The 20,686-nt window shown below is 37.8% G+C and overlaps 1 protein-coding gene across 11 annotated transcripts in view; it reads right to left on the reverse strand.

Annotated features, from left to right (window-relative positions):
- Positions 1–20,686, reverse strand: part of LOC127956183 (neuron navigator 3) — a 293,499-nt gene that overhangs the window by 17,832 nt on the left and 254,981 nt on the right. For 10 of the 11 annotated variants that reach the window (XM_052553943.1, XM_052553941.1, XM_052553942.1 and 7 more), the window contains 13 exons: positions 13,226–13,346; positions 12,734–13,001; positions 11,393–12,122; positions 9,498–9,932; positions 9,285–9,326; positions 6,778–6,929; positions 6,455–6,643; positions 6,245–6,297; positions 4,383–4,403; positions 4,030–4,053; positions 3,428–3,451; positions 3,150–3,227; positions 330–413 (listed from right to left, as the gene is read on the reverse strand). In XM_052553943.1, coding sequence (XP_052409903.1) covers positions 330–413; positions 3,150–3,227; positions 3,428–3,451; positions 4,030–4,053; positions 4,383–4,403; positions 6,245–6,297; positions 6,455–6,643; positions 6,778–6,929; positions 9,285–9,326; positions 9,498–9,932; positions 11,393–12,122; positions 12,734–13,001; positions 13,226–13,346 — 2,221 coding nt within the window. The remainder of the gene's footprint in view (positions 1–329; positions 414–3,149; positions 3,228–3,427; positions 3,452–4,029; positions 4,054–4,382; positions 4,404–6,244; positions 6,298–6,454; positions 6,644–6,777; positions 6,930–9,284; positions 9,327–9,497; positions 9,933–11,392; positions 12,123–12,733; positions 13,002–13,225; positions 13,347–20,686) is intronic. The other variant, XM_052553948.1, reaches the window with a different exon arrangement.

A 20,686-nucleotide genomic window follows, 5' to 3' on the forward strand; every position in this document is an offset into this window, starting at 1 on the left:
TAGAGTTTCTGCTTTAATTGAAAGTCGGGCCGCTTTAACAAAGATGTCCCTCTGTAATCTCTGATGGTTTTATTCAAGAGGGATTAACAGCGGCAGGAACTCATTAAGATGATGAGGGTGCTTCGTGCAAATTAAGGGAGCAGTTTCACGTTTTAACTTGAAGGTTACATTTACATGATGACTGGAAGGTTTTGTTGAGGGAGGTTTGGAAGAAAGGAACATTTTCTGATTGGTAGAATACGGTGTTTGCTATTGAATCCCAACTGATATTGAAAACTTTTCAATGTTTTAGTCATTGGGCTTATTTTTGTGAGCAAGACCCATCAAACCTTTTGCTCCGCTGTCATGGTTAGACTCTGCAGTCGACAGGTCATGTTCGTCAGACTTTTCTCGAACGCCGCCACCAGGTGTGCCTGTCAAAACACACACAGAGGTTAACACAAGGTTCTCATAAGATCCTCATAAGAGACAGAATTCTGGGACAAACTGATGCTAAGTGAAACTTGCAATTACTATAGGTTCAAGCCGGGTTATCAAAGTTCAGTCTTTGAAAATCCAGAGGAAGTCATATGAAGAAATGATAGTTATCTAATATCTAATATCTCACTGATGCTAAACCTTTAAGATTTTGAAAGACATTTCATTTTAAGCATGACGTTTTAAACTAGAAGTAAAAAAAAATGACATTTCAATCTTTAGCTTCTTCTTTGACTGATTATTTGGCGGAACTGACAATTAAGACATTTCTACTCAAAACAGTTCAAATTGTCAAGACTTGCTGATTTAAGTGACATACATTGCCTGCTGCGGTTTAAAATATTAATCACCAGATAATGCATTTGCATTTACTTGCATTATCTTTGTGTAATATTCAAATTTGTTTGATGATCTGAATCTTTTAAAGTGAGACAAATATATAAAATAAAATGTATAAAAATAAATATGAGAAGGGGGCAAAAACCTCGGCACTGTATTACATTCCAAACATAGCAATCAACTCACATTGTCTGCTTTCCTTTCAGCTATACAAACTGATGACGCCAGTAGTGTGAATGCAGTGGGTGTAAAACAAGTGCACGGTGAGACCTGCATTATAGATTCACAGCTCTATCAGGTTTATCTTTCCGTGTATGAAAACTTAAAGCACACTCTGGGCATCTGAGCACGAAAAAGCATTATATATTTTTGTATCCACCTAGTCTGAGCCTCCAGAGAGTTTCTCCTGGGTAATTCTGATCTATACTGCACCGGCAAGCTGAATAGTGCTGTGAACAACTCAACAGTCGCCAAGGGCTTTGAAGCATGTTTCGGGTTTAAGCTACTTCGATGGAGTTCAAAGGATCCACAATGTCTAAGGCTTGTCTGAACATAAGGCCCCAGGGCTTTGGTGGAGGAGACGTCTCTAACGCTGACCTCGGCTACTCCGAAAGACTTCTGATGTCAGTGAACGCTAAGGAGAATATATAAATGAGCGTGTTCAGAGAATAGGAGAATATACGAATATGCAAATATTCACACAACAAAATGTAAGACTTTGATTTAAAACATCAAAAACATTTTTTGGCAATAGAAATGACCCAGTTTATCATCTGACCTTTGACTCATAGTCAAAACAAAACACACACACACACAAAATAAAAAAATAAAAAAATCAACAAACAAAGCAAAATAAAACAGACAAAAAAAACAACAACAACAAAAAAGCTAAACAAAACAAAACGAAACAAAACAGACTTTAATAATGCATAGGATAGTCAAAGCTGTTGTAAAACTAGCAATAAAAGTTAAATAAAATAAAAGTGGTAAATGCATATCTTGTCCTACTATTGATTATTTCTTGTTATATCTATTACTTCACTACAACAATGACACAATAACCAAATATCACAATTTTAAAAAAGCTATCAACTGTTATACAATAAAATTCTAATAATTTTAAGTAAATATCACTGTGTGGTATGATATATTCAGCAGTAAGCAGAGCTGTATTGAAAAGGTTCTTGGTACATTCGAATTTAAAATCCCTGCCAGGATGTGAAGCCAAGCGAACACTGAGAGGCACAATGCCAAATGCTTGAGTGATTCTAATGGGAGAGCGCCTCTATAAACACACTTTTACGACATGCCCTGCCCTGCCCTGACCTGTTTGTCCATCCATTTATATTCCTTCAACTATCTGTCCACACTGAGTCTCTCAGCCCAGTCAAGCACACCAGAAACATGCAGAAACCGTACACATTTGAATCCCTCAAAACAAACTCTCGCCTGTCTACAATCTTCCAATCTTTTCAAAAGTTGTAAATGGAAGAAAATCTTGGAAACTTATCCTACTCTTTAAAGCAATTTTTTTTTACCTTTTGATTGTAATTTAAAGTGTTCCTGCAGCTCAATTGGTAGAGCATTGCGTTATCAAGCGCAAGGTTGGGGGTTCGATTCCCCGGGAAAACATGAAAGGTAAAAATTGGAGCATCATGATTTAACAGAAAGAAAGAATCTCTTTTGAATCCCTGAACAATGAACACCAACTTTCAAAAGTTGTTCTGACGCTGCGAATTTCAAGAACAACCGGCTGGAGAGCAGACATTTCAATCCACTCAACTATTGTACAACTTGAATAGATGTAGTTCGGAGCCGTTCTCCCATACACGATTCCTGTCAAACACAAATCACAGAGGAGGTCGAGTGGAGAGACAGCAACTGTCTCATGCTCTGTCACACTTCTCACTAAACTGTCAGAGAGCAAAGCCCTTCATCACACCTGCCTTCATCACTCCAGAGACAGCAAAGTGAACAGAGCTCAGCCCGGTCCAAACTTTGCTCTCTTCCTGTGGTGCCTTCACACAGAAATCTAATGTGACGCTGTGAAACACAATGTCTTAGTTTGACAATGTAGGGACACAAAGTAAGACTTCTCAGAATACCACAGTCAAAAACTGAACGTCTGGGATTTTGAGCTGCTTTCAGTGCACAACTCCGATTATGACAATTCAAATTCCCAAACATATTGACTGTGAACAGTTTATCTTTAAAAGTAAAAAATGCTGTGCATTTAAAATCAAAGATTTTACAGGCATATCTTATGCATTTAAATTTAAAATAGTAGATGAGATACATTTTTTATGATTTTGTTTTTTTTGCATTATACTTACATTGGCTGCCAGTTGAGACGTCAGGGTCGCCACTTTCTCCTGAGAAGCATCCAGCTCTCTCCGCAGTTTTCTGATTTGCTGTAGGAAAAGAAGTTGTTTCGCTTTACAAACCTCTATGAGCTGTGCCTGAAGTAATGGAGAATAAACTTTCTCTTTCTCTTTTAACACTGTCTTTGCCTAACAGTAACAAAAGACCTAGATATCAGTCAGTGGCCTCTGGTAAGCACTCTGGCATCTTGAATTATTCTAGATAGAGTGTATGTAAAATGAGAGATTACCGTTGTATTTTGGACTGTTTGGCCCTTGATTGAGAAAAGAAAAGTACAATTAACTCTATGTTGCATGTTCATACAAAATGCAGGTTTAACCATGAAATAGGAATACATGCGTTTTTAGCACATCTAGGGAAAAGTTAACCGTTGCATATGAAACATAAGATGACACAGCATATACAAAAGTCTGCAGTCTTGGACAAAAATGTTAGCAGGAGAGAGGACTGTGATGGCACAAAACTACAAAAGGAGTGAAATAAAAGGAAAATCAGTGATCAAATGAACAAGAGTCCAAATCAAAGTGAACCTGGGAAATTATGGATGTGTGTGTTAAAGATGTTTGTCCATGACTGTATCTGTGCCAGTGAGAAAGTGAATTATAGATACTGATTCCATAAAAATATTTATTGAAATAATGCAACATAGGGTTAAATTTTCAAAATTTTTTTAAAACACTTGTTGTTTAATGCATTGGTTTGTTTGTCCGATTCAGTCAACCAGCTGATGTTGGACTTTGTGAAAGTGTATCACTGTTTGACCTTTTATTGCTTTTAGATATTGAATTCAACCAAAATTACAAATATAAGTAGGAAACAAGATATTCTCACCTCCGAGTGGGCCTTCTCCTCTGTCTGTGGAAGAAAACAACAGTTAAAGGACACAAAATTACCCAAATACAATATTAAGAATTTCCCAACAGCTTTTTTTGCACACATAACCTCAAAATCAGTCTCCTAATAGATTTAGAATTAAGAAGCCAAAATCCACACCAACTCTTTGCAAACAATTAAAAAGGTAAGTCACAAAGCCATTCACAATCAGAATTTTGCCATTTGGATCAGAATTTTGGTTATCTGTTAGTAGCAGCTGATTTGAAGCCAAATGTTAGACTGTTAGGGTTTGCAATGTAATTAAAATGTGAAGGTAAATACAAACTGCTTTCTGCATGATGAATTATTACCTTGTCTAAAAATGCCAGCACCTGAAAGTGAGAAAATGTGTGTTCAAATAGTGGCAAAGACACAGTGCTGAGCCACCATGAGCTTCTGAGGTGGGTAAACTACCTCTCTAAATCACCTCATTATTCTTCATTCATAGCCTTGATGAATAGTGGATGTTGTACTGTAAGTATACTGTAAGTATTCAAATGGATGACTTTTTAAAGAAATTAATCTTTAAAGATCTTAGTTTTTCAAGCTCAGGAAAATGAAAACAGTATGTATGATGTTACTGTTATTTAGAGACTAGAAGTTAATATTGATGAATATTCTATGAACTAAATGTTCCCTTTCTAGGGAACTCCACGCTGCGCCCTCTAGGGGGCACATTGGGAGATGCAGTCTGTATGTGCGTTGTCTGAAGCTTGTGTGAAACAATGCCAATCTATTGGTCCACCTGGCCCACGACATCATAGGCGGCCTCTTTAGTATGGCCATCTGAGGGTGATTATATTATAGCCATTGTTATGGCAGAACGGGCTTACTTGAATACAGCTATCTTAGGCTAGCTGTGTCTTACTGGCAGTTGCGGTGAGCCCTTTCCTGGAGTGATCTCCTTTCCTAGAGCCTAGATATCTGAGGATAGCAATGTGATAACTCAGTTATTAGTTTCCTGCCTAGGGTTTTAAGTAGCGGTCTCTTGAGCCCTTGCCTAGACAGTGATAACTCCCCTTCTAGGGTTGTAAGTATATAGCCCAGTCTCTATGGTCTGGGTAGTCTCAGTCGGTGTCCTTTATGGTAGCCTCTTCCTAGGTACCTAGCTATCTGAAGGTAGCTATCTTAGGTGCTAGCTTAGCGATTCTCCCCTGCTAGGTTTGTAAGTAGATAGACCACTCTCTGTGGTCTGGGCAGCTTTGCAGGAAGGTTTTGCCTGGCTATTTAGGCTAGCTGTGTATGGTTATTCTGGTCTACAATCCTTCATAAGACCTTTAGGACATAGCTATCTGAGGATAGCAGTGTTCTTACTCAGCAGCTATTTCTCCTTACCCGGATTTAAGTAGCTATCTTTGAGCTTCTCGAGAGGCTTTATTGTTAGCCTCTTCAGTGGTCTTGTGTATCCAGGCTTATATGACTCACATAGCATAGCTATCTGATGACAGTTGTGCTCTTAACTTGGGTGGGATGTTTCCCTTGATCTAATTGGGTTGCCCATTTCTGCCATGTTGTGTGAATGGCCCGTGATGCAGTGGCCTGGACCCTTTCTGAGGAAAGGCTTGATGTATGTCTGTCGTTTACTTGGTGCTCCCCCACCAGGTGGACCAGCATGCGCCCCTCGGGACGGCATGATTAGATTTCATTCCCCAATGTGCCCCCAAGGGGGCGCAGTGAGGCATTCCCTCTCTGGGAACCATGGTTACATGCGTAACCTGAGATGATTTTTAATATAGATAGCATGATACAAGCATGGAATGTAAACTGTATATATTATATTGGGAAAGGAAACAGTTATAAAATTAAAAAGATAAATACATATATATCATAGATTTAACAAAAAGCAAAATGTAAACACAAATGAGTTAAAATACATAACTGTACTCAAACCGTACACTTAAAAAAGTCTTTATCATTATAGGGAACAACAGGGCTTAAGTCATAACTTATGAAAAATCTGTTTTGATAAATAATTGTATTTTATTTTATTCGATAAATACATTGTCATAAAATATTATTTATGAGTACAACTTTTAAAATGAAGAAACATGTGTATTCACAAATGTAAAAAATCCCAAAGAAAGCTACAGCCAAGTTTAGCTAGTTCTCTTGCTAAATTGAAATTGGACTGTTTAGTCAGTCTGTTTATTAAGAACACTACAACGTCACTCACCGCAGAATACAAAGAGGATGTGCTCGAGACCAAAGACAGAGAAGAACCATGAACTGCAGATAGAACAGAACACAAGAGTGTAAAATGTTTTATTTTTTTCATGTTACAACCAACTGTTTTCTCACCGACATCTCTATACATAAAAAAAGTTATCAATGTAAAGGTGTAAATAAATCAACTCTTTTCAAGTAAAGTCATTTCTATGCTAACCTTCATCTGTGCTGTCCCGGAAGGAGCCGGACCGGCTCATACCACGTGGTCGTTCCTCCAGCGAGGTGGCACTGCCCCCCAAAGTGTGCCCCTCCCCATACAGCTCGAATGAGTCCTGTGCTGGAATACTGTTGGAGCGGCTCATACTGGTGCTGGGAAGATTATACTGCGACATACTGGTGGGGCTCACTGCAACACAAACAGCAGGATGACACATAATATCATTCATTTTTTTAATATTTGTCCATGGTATAATGAGGAATCATAGGTTTTTTGGGGGGTTCTACCACTGAAAATCATATATCAGATATATGTTAACATACGCAGGTTTGAGTAGTGGTATTTGCCAGTGTTGGTAATGGTTGTGCCCGGTGGTGAAAGTGGACTTCCTGTGTCCTGCAGGCCTCCAGTGGAGTGAGAACGCAACCATTCCTTTCCTTCCTCATGTGACGTCTGTCTGGAGGACGGAGGGTACCTTATTGGGTGCGAACAGACTATTTTAGCCTTCAATGCAATGCTTTTTCAAATACGTTTTTGGAAAATAAATTATGTTCCAAGTATTAAGTCTATAAAACTGAAAGCACTAAATATCTGTCTGTAATAAGGTGTAGAATGATTTATGCAATAAAGCCTGATGATAATAACAGCCCACACAGTCTCACATCCATTGTTCTGCAGTAATAGCTTTAGGCAGTGGGCAGTCTTATCAGCGTGCTTGAAAGACAGCTTCCATAAAACTAACAGAGATCACGTGGATCTTCCTGGCTGGACTATCTTCAGTGTGCGCATCACTGCTGACCCGAGCCTTTAGTATTAAAATACCATATTGTGACCTAACAGACTATAACTGATTTGATCACATTACAATTCAACTGCAGACAGAATGTCACGTGCATGCAGCATTTAGGCAGTTTATCATTCATCATGACTGCAGATCTCTTTTATAGTAGTTTGAACACATCAGTCTGACTTAATTTTAATGCTGTGCTTGTCTTTGTGAGTATTTAATTGCTTCTTAAGAGCATTGTGATGTTTTCCTGCTGTGGTTTCTGTGATCGTCTCTTGCTAAAAGTGTTAATAAATGGAAGACTGGTGAGTCACACGGTTTGACAAGTCACTGTGAATACAGTATGCAAAACATTTGCCAACACTGCTAGAATTGTGGTTCATTATCAGAAAGATGCTATGCAGTTGCTAAGGTATTGTAAGTGGCTCAGGTCAAAAGAACCCATCCCTAAGTCTCTTGATGGGCTCTAGATATGACTCAGGTCCTGCCTTCTATGTTCATAACCATTCAAAAGTTTGGGATCAGTAAGGATTTTTCAATTAAATTTTTAATTTAAGAGACTCTTTCTGCATTAACACAGTATACACAGCAATATTCAAAAATATTATTACAATTTTAATTTTACATTTTCAGCAGCTATTAACTGTTTTAAATAACTTTTTAAATAAAAATTCATTTTAAATTAAAATGTAATTTATTCCTGTGATGGCAATGCTGATTTTTCAGTTGCCATTACTTCCATTTCACAATAACAATGTTATTGTGGAAACATTTTTTTTTCTCTCAGGATTCTTTGTTTAATGATTAAAATAGCAGTAATTATTTGAAACAGAAATCTTTTGTGGCACTGTTAATGTCTTTACTGTGACTTTTGATCAGTTTTACTTTTAAAAGTAATGGATTACAAAATTGTATTACTACCTAAAAAAGTTGCAAATTACAATACTTTGTTTCTTTTTATGGAAAGTAATGTGTTACGTTACTTTTGTGTTACTTTTTTAAAATCAAGGCTGGTCTTCTTTGTTTTTAATATATAAAAAAGTTCTTATATTACAAATGTAAAAGCCCTTTCACAACAAATGTGAAATTAATGAGCCTCAGGCTGAAGGAAATGTAAATTCTTGTTTGTATAGTAGAGGGCGCAGCTCAAACAAATTGCATAAAGAATATAACGCAGAAGAAAAAAGTTCAACACTATTCAGATATAACTAAAAAGAAACACAATTTTTATATTTTTGCTTAATATGGTTGAATTGGATCATTGAAGGTCAGTAGCAAAGACACTGGTTAATAACATGGGATTAAATACATAAGTTATATTTGTCTTATTTAACATATTTTGTTATTGCAGGTTTGAATAATTTTCTGAGTTTGCATTTGACTGTTTTTATTCATTTAGAAAAATACTGAATCAGTTTTTGTTCATATTTAATCTGGAACTACATTAAGCATCACGTTCACACGGCACACACAATGCCTTTGCACTTACTCCCGATTTTACTCAACATGGCAACACAAGAGCTGTCAGTCAATACATGGGGGAAAGGTAACTGGAGGTTTTTTGGAAAACTACTTTTTTGAAAAAGCAACTCAGATATTTCCTTCTAAATTAAAACGTAATGCGTTACTTTACTATTTATTTAAAAAAAAAAAAAAAGCAATCTGATTACATAACTTACGTTACACCCAAACACAGCTTTTGATTAATTTAATGCGTCCCTGCTCAATTAAAATATTTATTTTCACCCATTTTACCATTCACTAGGTAAAAGTTTAGATTTATTCACTTTGTAAAGTAATCACACAAGTCTCCTCACAAAGCCTCATGATGTGAGATACGTTGTGATACGTAGAGGGGGCAAGCAAGTTTAGTATCTAGGGTTAGGGGTTTGTTCAAATCACTAACTTAGTGTTATAACAAACACCCCTGATACATAGACTGGCACATGTAGTGACAAATCCAACTGCTAGTTACTCGACAGAGGTGAGAAGACAAAAACATACTTATGAGGACAATTAGATGGATAGTGGTTACATTAGTACCTTAATCCCTTTTTGGGGAGAGTGTTTCTGTCAAGAGGCATGCTGTTAAAACAGAAGAAAAATAAGACTGTTATCTATGACAAACAGGCAGATTTAAATAGCTAAGATAAAATCACCACTAATAGATTTAATGCTCCATTACTTCATTAACATATCATGTAATAAGCCTTTGATCACTCAACGAATACTATTTGCTGGATATATTCCACTTACCCCTCAGAGAGGGTGGATTTGACGCTGCCTGTGCGGGTGACTTTTGGCCCATGGTGGTGTGGGAGCGGCAGGTCGATGGACTCTGAGCTTGTGTGTAAACTGGTCATACTTTGGCAGCTCAGTGTGTCTTTACTGCCTGCAGATGAACTGCTGAGGTTTGGTGGCCAAGGCCGGGCGTTAGAGGGCAGAGAGAGGCCTGACGCCGGACTAGATGCCGGGGAGTCAGTACACAGGTCGGGGGTTTTGCCGTATAGCGGGCTGCTGCCTCCGCTCTGCCCACCCATGCTGCCCAGGCTACCTGTTCCTGAGGAAGGTGAATCCAGGCTGGCCTGCCGCGCCAGTGTGCCATGAGGGCTGCTCAGTGCTGATGGGCATTTACCAGAGTCAGGGGTGCCAGGGGAACTGGGTTTACTGCTGGCCTTACTGCCAAACAACCTGGGCAAAATGATAAGGCAATATGTTAATCATGTACATTGTTGCATTGAATTGAGGTGATTTCACAAACAGTTTACACATGAAAGAATGTAAAAGTAACATGCATTTTCAATTTCATTTGCCAGATTTTACTCCAACATAATCAGTGGTGGATCTGCCTATGGTTATCTCTGCAAGGCTCCAGCTATAACAGTTAAAAAGCCTGAGGTGATGCAAGCAAATCCAGTTATACACTTCGGCTTCACAGAGCAGAGGAGCGCAACACGCATACATGTTTTTAAATGGACACACCTAATAATACAGAGATCAGTGTGCTGGAAACTTGCTCAAACGTCTGCTTTAATCAGCTCTGAATTGATCTGATCTGAATAGCAAATCATGCTCTGTGAGGTGTGTTTCCATATATGCACTTATACACTATAACCACCAGGTGGCAATGTGACCCTCTACCGTCTCATGCGCAATTGTCTTCTGATGTGAGAAAGAGATGCTAAGACAGACTGCATAAAATAGATACAAATAAAAATAAAAATAAAAACAGATAAATCTGGAGTGTGATTTAGATAAAAAAAAAAATGGGTTGCAGGTCTAATGTGAGAGCAGAGTCACAGACAACAGGGAAATACAATGCTAAATGCAGAAAAGATAAAGTACAATTTTGAATTCTTGAATCTTACAATACAATTTAACGCATAATTGCGTAAATTAAACAGGATTAACTTTTAAAGGCTTTTGGCAACTTTTGTTGAGATGAAGGCTGTGTTCAATCAAACTTCATAGTGTTTTGGCACAAAATCAGTTTTTTAGAAGCTAACCAAATTAGCTAGTCACCACGGACAGGTTGCATAACAAGACCTCATTCTCATAAGCATTAAACAAAAGTATAAAAAAAGAAAAAGAAAAATTAGCTTAGGCCGTGGTTAATCAATTTGCATATTGTTTAGCCTATCTCAGTCCTATCCTCACTGCATTGGGTCATCCCTTGATGTACACAGTGAAATCTGGTCCTGAAGCAAAACCAGTTAAGAAGCACCGATTTCGATTATATCCTTGTCTATTTATCAGAGCTTCTATGGGCTGCTGACAAGATTTCAGTTTGGATAAGACTAAAACAATGAGTTCTGTAATCCATCAAAAAATTTCCTAGATCTCCAAGGTAAGCCATAAACTCATTGGCGAACCAATTCAGCAATGCAGCGCAGCCCGAGGCAGCTCACATACTAAGGAACACTTCCTCCGCTCTGGACAAGAGGTCACGACATAACAGGAGTGAGCCAAGCCACAAAAAGCAACTGTTCTTTCTTACTGTCTGCCTGTGTCTATCTGTCTCATGCTAACTGCCTACTTTGCTTTCATATTTTAGTCTTATCTCTGCTTATGCCTGCCCTTTGTCATCTTTGTCTAACTTTTCTTGTCCTCCTATTACCCCAGTCATTTTATTCAGAAAGAAAGTCAGTTACCTGCGGAATGTGGGGGATGCAATGTCTGGGTATTTGGAGCCTGGCTGTCTGAGTCCAGATTGGGTGGACGTGGGACTGGATTTGGGGGAGGTAGACAACCCTGTTCCCTCCTGATCCGACCCTGCCACTTTCTCTTTATCAGTCTGGTTGATGGTGATGGGACTTGAGCGTCCTGAGCTTACTTTCCCAGGGTCTCTTCTCTTTGTGCTGGTTGGGGTTCCTACCACCCCTCCACTACCTCCTGCAGACTTTCCACTGACATTTGAATCAATGCTGCTGGAGCTAGAACGATGCCCGCTGCGGCCCACCACGCTGCTTCCCCCACTAGATGACTTTGCTGGTCTAGGTAGGGAGCGATACTGGAGTGGAACCTTTGAGCCTCCACAACCTAACAAAACAGCGTCGTCCTGGTGTTGAGCACCATCAAGACTCGTCTTCCGCCCATTGCCAATTCCTGCGCCCTTCCCGATGCCTGCAGACTTGGGTACCTTGCCTAAAGTAGCAGAACCACTTGCCAGAGTTGCTCCGCTGGCTGTGATGAGGGCTCCAGCGGGACCTGAAATCTTCTTAAAGCCAAAGGAACTTGTGGTTGGCGGCCGACCAATGCCTGATGGTGGCTTCTTCCCTTCATCTCCGCTACTCTTGCCCGCATCTGATGGTGAGCGCTGAATACTTGGACTCTTAGATGGGGCTTTAACTTTCTCAGACGCTTTGACATCATCTGTTTTACCTGTCAGCAGAAAGATGTTTGTTATGGCACTGGTACCTCCTGTTTAATCATTCAATACTGCTAGCCATGGGTGGCCAGTTTTTGCACATTTTTTTGCAAATACTCATAACCCAATCAATCATCACCAATACAATGCAAAGCCACTCTGCCAAACACTGCTGTTCTAGCCAGTGGCACTTCTTTGCAACTCAGCAAACAGCACAATTACAGTTCTCACAGCCAAAGTTACTTGTTCCTGCTGAGTATCCCAAAAAAGTAGCTTGACAGAGGTTCAGTTGCAAAAGTTGGCTGAAAAAGAAAAAAAAAAACTCAACAGTCCCTTAAAGTTACCAAAAAGCCTCTACTCTTTTGATTTCACCTTCTCTTTGAAGCTACAGTAAGCAATTTTCTGGAATACCTACTGACAGATATCATTGATATTGTGCAGCCTTTGGTTTTATAACCAGCTAAAATGAACCTTTTTCTTTCATGCATCCTTGCAGAAACTTGTGGGTTCCATTTTAAAAGTACTGACATTTTTAAAGGTTTTCTAAAGGGCCAAAGAGTCATTCTGAGGAATTCCTGCTTCTTTTAATTTTTTTACAACATACAACTGTGTAAGAGTTTGATACCTGGTGTTTTGAGAGAGGTGGATGTGCCTTTGGTCCGTGGTGGCGTGATGCCAACCTGGGCACTCATGCCCCTCCTCCAGGAGCCTGTTTGAGACATGGACAAACCTGTCTTCTGGCCAACATCCTCACCCTGACATGAAGAGGAAGGGGATGAAGTCTTCCACTTGTCCATTCCTGGCTCCATCTCTTCATCAACCTTCTTCAGATCCTCAGCACCAGCCCAGCTGCTAGCATCCTGCTCGGTATGTCTGTGCGTATCTTTATTTGACTGTGAATCACACAGATGCACAGAATATAGCTCACACACAGAAATCTCACTTTGGCAATCCAACTGACAGATGGCCAAACTTTTCTTACTAGCCAAAGCAAAATGTCCAAAACTCGCAGTCTGTTCAATCTGCTGTGGCCTACTGACAGATTGCTGATACAAAGCTATTTATAAAAAAATGTCTGTGAGGAGAAGAAATACAGAAGACTAGAGTGTATGCACACCTGTGCTGCTTTGCTCTTGCGAGATGAGATGCCAGAATACGTGGATGGATTCAGATCGTCAGTGCCGATGTTATCTAAAGTATCACTCAAACCACTGCTGACTGAACTACTGTCATCCCAGCTGTAAAGACAGAAAGAGAAAAGTGTGAAAAAAATATAACTTTTATAAGCAGAAACAAAAACAGCCAAAAAGTATCAGTAAGCTGATGGACCAACACACATTATTTGACAAACCATGACTGTCAAATCATTCAGCATTAAAAAATTACCCATTATTTACCATGCCTGGTTAAGAGATGGTGTAGCACTAATGTATCTTTGCCATTTTTTATTCAGTTAAGACATTATTTGTTTGATTTATGAGCATGTTTTGTCTTGGGGACATGATCGTGCTTTGCTCTTTTGGAAATGTGAAGTCCATTAGACCTTTCCAAACATTCTTCAAAACGACCAGCAATACGATTGCAATGCACGTTCGTTCATATCTCAAACCCGGCTATTGTTGACTCACTGTCACCATCTTATTCATATTAATTTGCTTAATTAGTCCACTCTGCAGCTTCGCCCCTTCGATTCTCATTAACTATTGACAATATTTCTCTTTTCCCCCAGTCCTTACGTTCTCATTTCTCTCCGTTTACCAGACCGTGTCTAATTAATGAAGGATATTAAACAGTAGCTATGACACCCTCGAACTTTGTTGACCCAGTTGAAAATCCTTAAAGAAAGCTGAGTGTGAATGCATATGAAGCCATTATTACTGCCAAAGTGGAATTGTAAAGGCTTGGCCCAGTCAAATGCAAACTAATTTTCTGTCTATTACAGCAGATATATCATATGCTGTTATTTATCGCCTACTGTCTTTCTCTCGTGTTGCTAAGCGAACTGTGTTTGATCATGTGTGTGCACGCATATGTCCTCATATTTAATGAATTCTTCAGATCTGATCATAGAGATATTGTCTTCAAATCTCTGATGACTGGTGGCTGTTTGCTGCCCGGCTCTACAGACTAAATTGACAGCTTAACCGACACGAAATCCATTTATACAAGACAAAGAGAAAGATCCAGGCATTTACCGACATCTTCTAACATAAAAAGAGACCACTGAAATATTCAAAACTCTTTCCTGATGTCAGTATCTACAGTTCAATTATTCATATCGATTCTAGGATTCTCAGTAATGCTTACAGAACAGTGTTGGCATTGAAAATTCAATATATTCACATCTACCCAGGAGACGTGCCTGTCCAGGATGTTCCTCTTCTTGAAATGTTTGACGAGCTAGTAAAGATTCGCTCAACTTGTATAATGTATGCAGGACAGAGCGAGAAGGAAAGAAAAAGTTTGAGAGGCTGAAAGCGACTGGATAATAATTTGTTAGAGACCCCGCAGGGCTCTTAACACCAGCGTGTGGGTGTTTCTGAAGATTCTAGCATTCGAAAGAGACTCGGTGGGTGCGAGTATGTGCGCAATCACTCTAAAAATATCATTATTGATTTTTCAAAATCCTTGTTTCTCCCTTATTTAACTCCAGGAGCACTTGGCACATTTTGCTGGAGATCTGATACTGTTATATAATGATGTAAATTAAAGATTAGACATGCCCAACTTTAAAGTCTATTATACAACAGACCGGATTCTTTAATATGATTAGATGGGCATTTGAAGTCAGTGTAACATATGTACAAATTCTATATTAATGCAACAAGCTGCTACACAACATTAGTCTATACTTGGCAGATAGTCTCACTTGTGATCCTCTCAGTCTTTCAAGCATATTAATCATTAAAGTCTATTGATAACATCAACAATGGCTGTGCCTAAAACTTGTGTCTAAACAATGCATTAGTTGGAACCTTTCAAGAGTGAAATTACTTCAGAATGTAGTGGCCTGATACACATTAGCAGCTAATGCTTTAACACCTGGGTAGAGTTATTGACTTGTTTTGGTGCTATGATGTGCTGGCAGTCCTGAATTCAGACAATTGTTAAATCAAGCTTAATACTGCAAGTTGAAGTGCAAAGTGTTGCAACAGAGCACCTACACAAATCAATAACCACCAAATGCTCAAGTCCAGTTGACAGTTTCCTAATATGCACTCTGCTGAAACCTTACCCTGCCTGAGAGCTTTTTCTGCATTTGCCCTCCCACAATGTAACAGTAAATATCTAAAACTGTGGTACTCAAGCTTAGGTGGGAATCCTTTGCCAGCGGGACATCTTTTGGCAGGGGCTCACTGGTTAAGGTCACCTTGACAGTCTTGTTTCCACACACCTTTGTCCCCGCTGAGTGTGCCCACTGCTTCGAGAGAATGACATCAGTAGGAAAAGAGCACCATCACTGTTATGCAGCCAGAATGGTGACTAAAGCTCTACTTTAAAACTCCACTTCACAGGAAGCTGCACATAGGAAACAGAGTATCTCCTTTTGGGTATGCATGTTCAAAATTTCTTTTTGGGACTGACTTTTACATATTATTTCATAATATCTTGAATTTTGAGAATTAATGCTCAGGGCCATGGACAGCATTTCAAATATAAATTCACGGTAATTGACCATGAGAAATGAACTGTTACCAATTTTATATATATATCGAAGCACATTGTCAATGTTGGCAAAATGAGCTGAAATTAGTTATTTTTAGTGCAGTTTAAGATAACATTACAAGGCTTCCTACAAAACACATGACTTGAATTTGAACAGTTTTGACTGATCTTTTTCCTTTACATTTTCTTATGCTTATTCGGCAGAATATAATTGTTTGTTCTCATGAACACATGGAAATTAACCTAAACATCAATTAATCAATGAATATTTTAAAGAAGTAGTGAACAATTACCTCAACATTTGACTAAAATTTGGCACAGTTAATTCAGCACAATAGCCGTGAGGTGTCTGTCAGTGAACATCTAGGGTGGTACATATCTTTTCTTTTTTTTTTTTTGGTTTTTGATTTTTGAGAAATGCGATGCCCTACAGACAGCGGTGGATCCCGGAAAAGGCTAAATATATCATAAGCAGTCTGTTAGGGAGGTAGGAATCTCTGCCTCAGCATACAGTGAGACAAACAGTCCACTTTTGAGTTATCTGCTGCCATTTTACAGGAATATGCATGCTGTCTGTTCCAGTGTTTCTTATTTAAAATGAATCGTGATTAAGCAGAAATGTTTTTCCAAGCCTAGCCATAAATTTTCCTTCTCTATCCCCTCTCTTCCTCTGTAGACCGCTATGCATCATGAAAAAAAAAAGCTAAAATGCTATGTTTTATATGCTAAAAGCCAATAGTTAATACAATCAGAGCACTAAGCTGAGGAAGAAGCAGCTGATTACCACAATCTGGTATGCTTTACTGGGACTGTACAACATGAATCCACTGTTATTCAGTATAGTTTTTTTTTTTTTTAAACAGTCAGACCTTATGCTGCTGGCGAGATAAAGACCCGAGAGAGCTGCCCTTGAAGCTTGCCTATATGGGCTGAATATTTAATTGAATAATTTTTCCTGTGCTGTTGTTTTTGTGATGGGACTGACAGTCAGACCAGGGTTACATGCAGTCTCTGGACTATGTCTTTAGACACCGTTCCATTCATGACAGCAATTTCAGCGTGAGAAAACACACTCATACTGCCTGCAATGTTTGCCTCCACTTCTGTCTTATTGAAGATGATGTATTTTCTAGTTACAACCCATCCATAATTCACAGATTATTTACATAGAATGTGTTTCTGACTGTTTTTGACTCACGCACTTGTGTTTGGTTGGTTGAATATTTTCCACAGATTTTTTTTTTTTTTTTTTTTACGCCTTAAAGGTTTGAGTGCAGGCATTCACTTTACTTTCGTCGAGTGTGTGGTGCAAATGTCCATTCAAGCATACAATAATATTCTCATGCAATATTCAGTGATGAAAGAACCATGCAACAATAACACTCAATAAAAATAGATTTGCATCCTGCGTGGATCAAGACAAATCAATTTCTCGATCGCTAGCTGTGTCCGTTGGTCTGTTAAATATGTTTCATGCTGTGGAGTAATTATAGAAAAGCAACATTTCAGAGGAAATTAACCATTGTCTGCATGGTTGCATAACAGTCCTGTATCTGTATATATATATATATATATATATATATATATATATATATATATATATATATATATATGAATATGTATGTATGTATAAAGAATATATATATATATATATATATATATATATATATATATATATATATATATATATATATATATATATATATATATATATATATATATATATATATATATATATATATACAGTATATATATATATATAAAGAACTAATTCTGTCTTTTAAGTGCACGGATCCATCAGCCAGTCATTTCCTCATATATAAATCTACTTAAATCCTCAAACAAGAAATACAAGAATTCAAAGATTACAATAAAAGATCTTAAGGGCATGATGCCATATTAAATATTTTTGTATTCTTCATGATGCAACTTTAATTAATAAAAAAAAAAAACTCATTTACATAAACTATGTCTGCTATCCAATGATCCCCAATGGGAAAATTTACAGCATTTAGCAGTCTTTGAATGTTGAAGCTGATAAAACCGCACACTGACAGCTTTTTCAAATGTACAACATAAAGAATAATCCAATTTAACTGAGTAAATCTTCTTAACATTCATCAAAACATGAAAACACAGTATTTTGTACTAACCTGATGTTAATATCTAGAGCTTTAGCTGTACATTAAACCAAATGAAGACAGGCCTGTTAGACTCACCGAAGTACCAAAGTATGTCTCGAAACCAGTGACCAGTACTGAGTGAGGCGAAAGGGTGAACACTAACTCACCGCCCTGCGATTGATGCTGTCTGTCTGTGTGCAAGCTGCCCATGTCATGCTGTAGCTCCAGGGGAGGAGAACTCAACAGAAGAAAAGCAAAGGAGAGGGAAAAAAGGAGGGGAAAGAAGATAGAGGAAGAATGCAACCCACCTGCTTGGTTACGAAACACAGGCTGAAGGGAAGAGAACGACATCTCGCCACTTCTTACAGCTCCACCCCACCCCCCACACCTCACCCCTCCCCTGGGCCCATCATGCACTCTGAGAAATGCTTCAGACATCCTCAACCAACTGGGGCGTTGCCAGAAGAGACAGACTCCAATCAAAGTCAGAGTCAGGGTCAAACTTGAAGTTTGCTTGCTGGTTAACACAAGGGAAATGATGCACAATGACCTTTATGCGCTAAAACTTTGGGAAATGGAAATATCCATCTCCTCTTTATAAATTCTTAATGGTCCTGATTAAATAAATGCATACTGGCCTTAACAAAATGCATCATTTAAAGTGAAGCAGCTGAATCAAATCAGTTTGAAAGAAATGACCTTGTGGAGGCAGAGCATGACAACGTCTCTTATGACATCAGGGACAGTCAAAAGTCACTCTACTGGATTGAGTGAAAAAGTGTTACTTGATTTCTGCATTGCCAAGGAAATCGACAAATAGCCACCACGAAACACTAAATCTTCAGACCTGAGCTTCAGATACACCGCACTGCTTCTGTAAATCAATAGACTGGCACCACTCAGGGCTGTAGAAGCTCTAGTTATCAAACAGACAAACCCACAATCACAGAAGCAGTAAACTGCATTGTTGATTAGTAATTGTATGACAACATGTAGAAAGGACAGCTGATAAACAGCATGACTGTGGTGATTGGGCTAAAACAAATCTGTCTAAATGTCCAATCCTTATTATTCTGTTTTTACCACAGCAGTGCATGTGCCCAATCTGGCTCTGTCCCATTTGTTTCTGATCAAATAAATATAATGAGATCAATTTTGTCTGAGAATGAACTCAATACTGTCTATATATACCCCCCCCCCCAAAAAAAAAGACAGACAGACAGACAGAAAACTAAAATATAAGTTAACATAAAATGTAATAAAAACTTTTTTTTTTAAATATATATATTAATAAGTTGCTTTGATTTTTTTTCAATATTAATATTACTGTGAATAAATAATATATTCAAGATAACATTTTAGTATTTGCTTCTGAATGAAGTGCCATGACAACATACAATTATTACTTCATATACTACACAGTATAAATGAGTCTCAAAATATATATCTGACTTTATACTGTAGAAAGTGAGACTTTATATTTAGAGGTCTTCTGCTTTAAAAAGTTGAAAAACCCACTACATAATGTAGTAATGCATTTCTGCCTGGGCACTAATGAAACCTCTTGTTTGTTTATGCGGACAGTGTTTCTGTATACATCCCCAGGGCAATGATCAATCCAAGTGCTCTATTACTTACTGACTTTGAGCAGTGTTTGTCACTAGCAGAGTTTCCTATTAAATCTATTATTTAAACAGATGCACACCGTCTGCATGAAGAATTGAGCAGGAATCCCAAAAACACAGACAATGCAAGCGGAGAAAGAATGGCTTGATTTTTGTATCATTCATTCTAGAAAACTATGCCGATAGTTATGACATACATTAACATCCCTGGGGGAGTTTGAGGAGATTTACATTTATATACCAACAGAGTCTGTATACTGAAAATTATGTAGAAAAGTCTCAAGAGAAGAGAAAATTGTAACATGAAACTGTTACTTTTGAGGAAAGAAACTATGTGGGTTGACCTTAAACTGTCTAGAGTCAGGTTCTGGTTGATTTGGTGGACTTTGATGGATGGTCTTGAATGCAAATGGAAGGAAACACAACCCAGGAGGCTGGCAGGGGGTCTCAGTTTCTGGAGTCATGGGAAACATGGACGGAAATTGCAAAGTGTTACAAGAGACTTCAAATATGTTTTCAAATGGTGAAAACATAGTCTTCATTAAACCACCTAATCAAGAACCTATCCACTTTTAATAAGCAATTTAACTTGTTTTTTGCAATTTCAATGAACTTTATCTAGATTATTAATAAACTGCAAATAATGCACCATCATGTTTTGACAAAAAATAAGTGTATTTTAAGGTGGAAATATAGTATAGCAAAATAAATTTAATTTTGGAGACGAACCACAATATAAGTGTAATAAAATCTATATATATATATATATATTATGGTTTAAAAATTATAACCTGTTTGAATTACTGACAATTTTCAAATATGTATTTTTTTTAGTCTCTCTCTCTCTCAAACTCTCTCTCTATATATAAGTCCTGTCAGACAATTAATCGCGATGAATCGCTTTCCAAATAAACGATTTTGTTTATATAATATACGTGTGTGTACTGTGTGTATTTATTATGTATATATAAATACACACACACACACACACACACACACACACATGCATGTATATATTTAAAAAAATAAGTTGTTTACATTTTAAATATATTTTTATATAATATAAATTATCTGAATATAATAATTATATATTACTATAATTTTATTCTAAATATATACTGTATTTTTGTGTATTCATATATAACAAATATACATTACACACAT

The sequence above is a fragment of the Carassius gibelio genome, chromosome B4 (genome assembly GCF_023724105.1).
Source record: "Carassius gibelio isolate Cgi1373 ecotype wild population from Czech Republic chromosome B4, carGib1.2-hapl.c, whole genome shotgun sequence".
Taxonomy (NCBI): Eukaryota; Metazoa; Chordata; class Actinopteri; order Cypriniformes; family Cyprinidae; genus Carassius; species Carassius gibelio.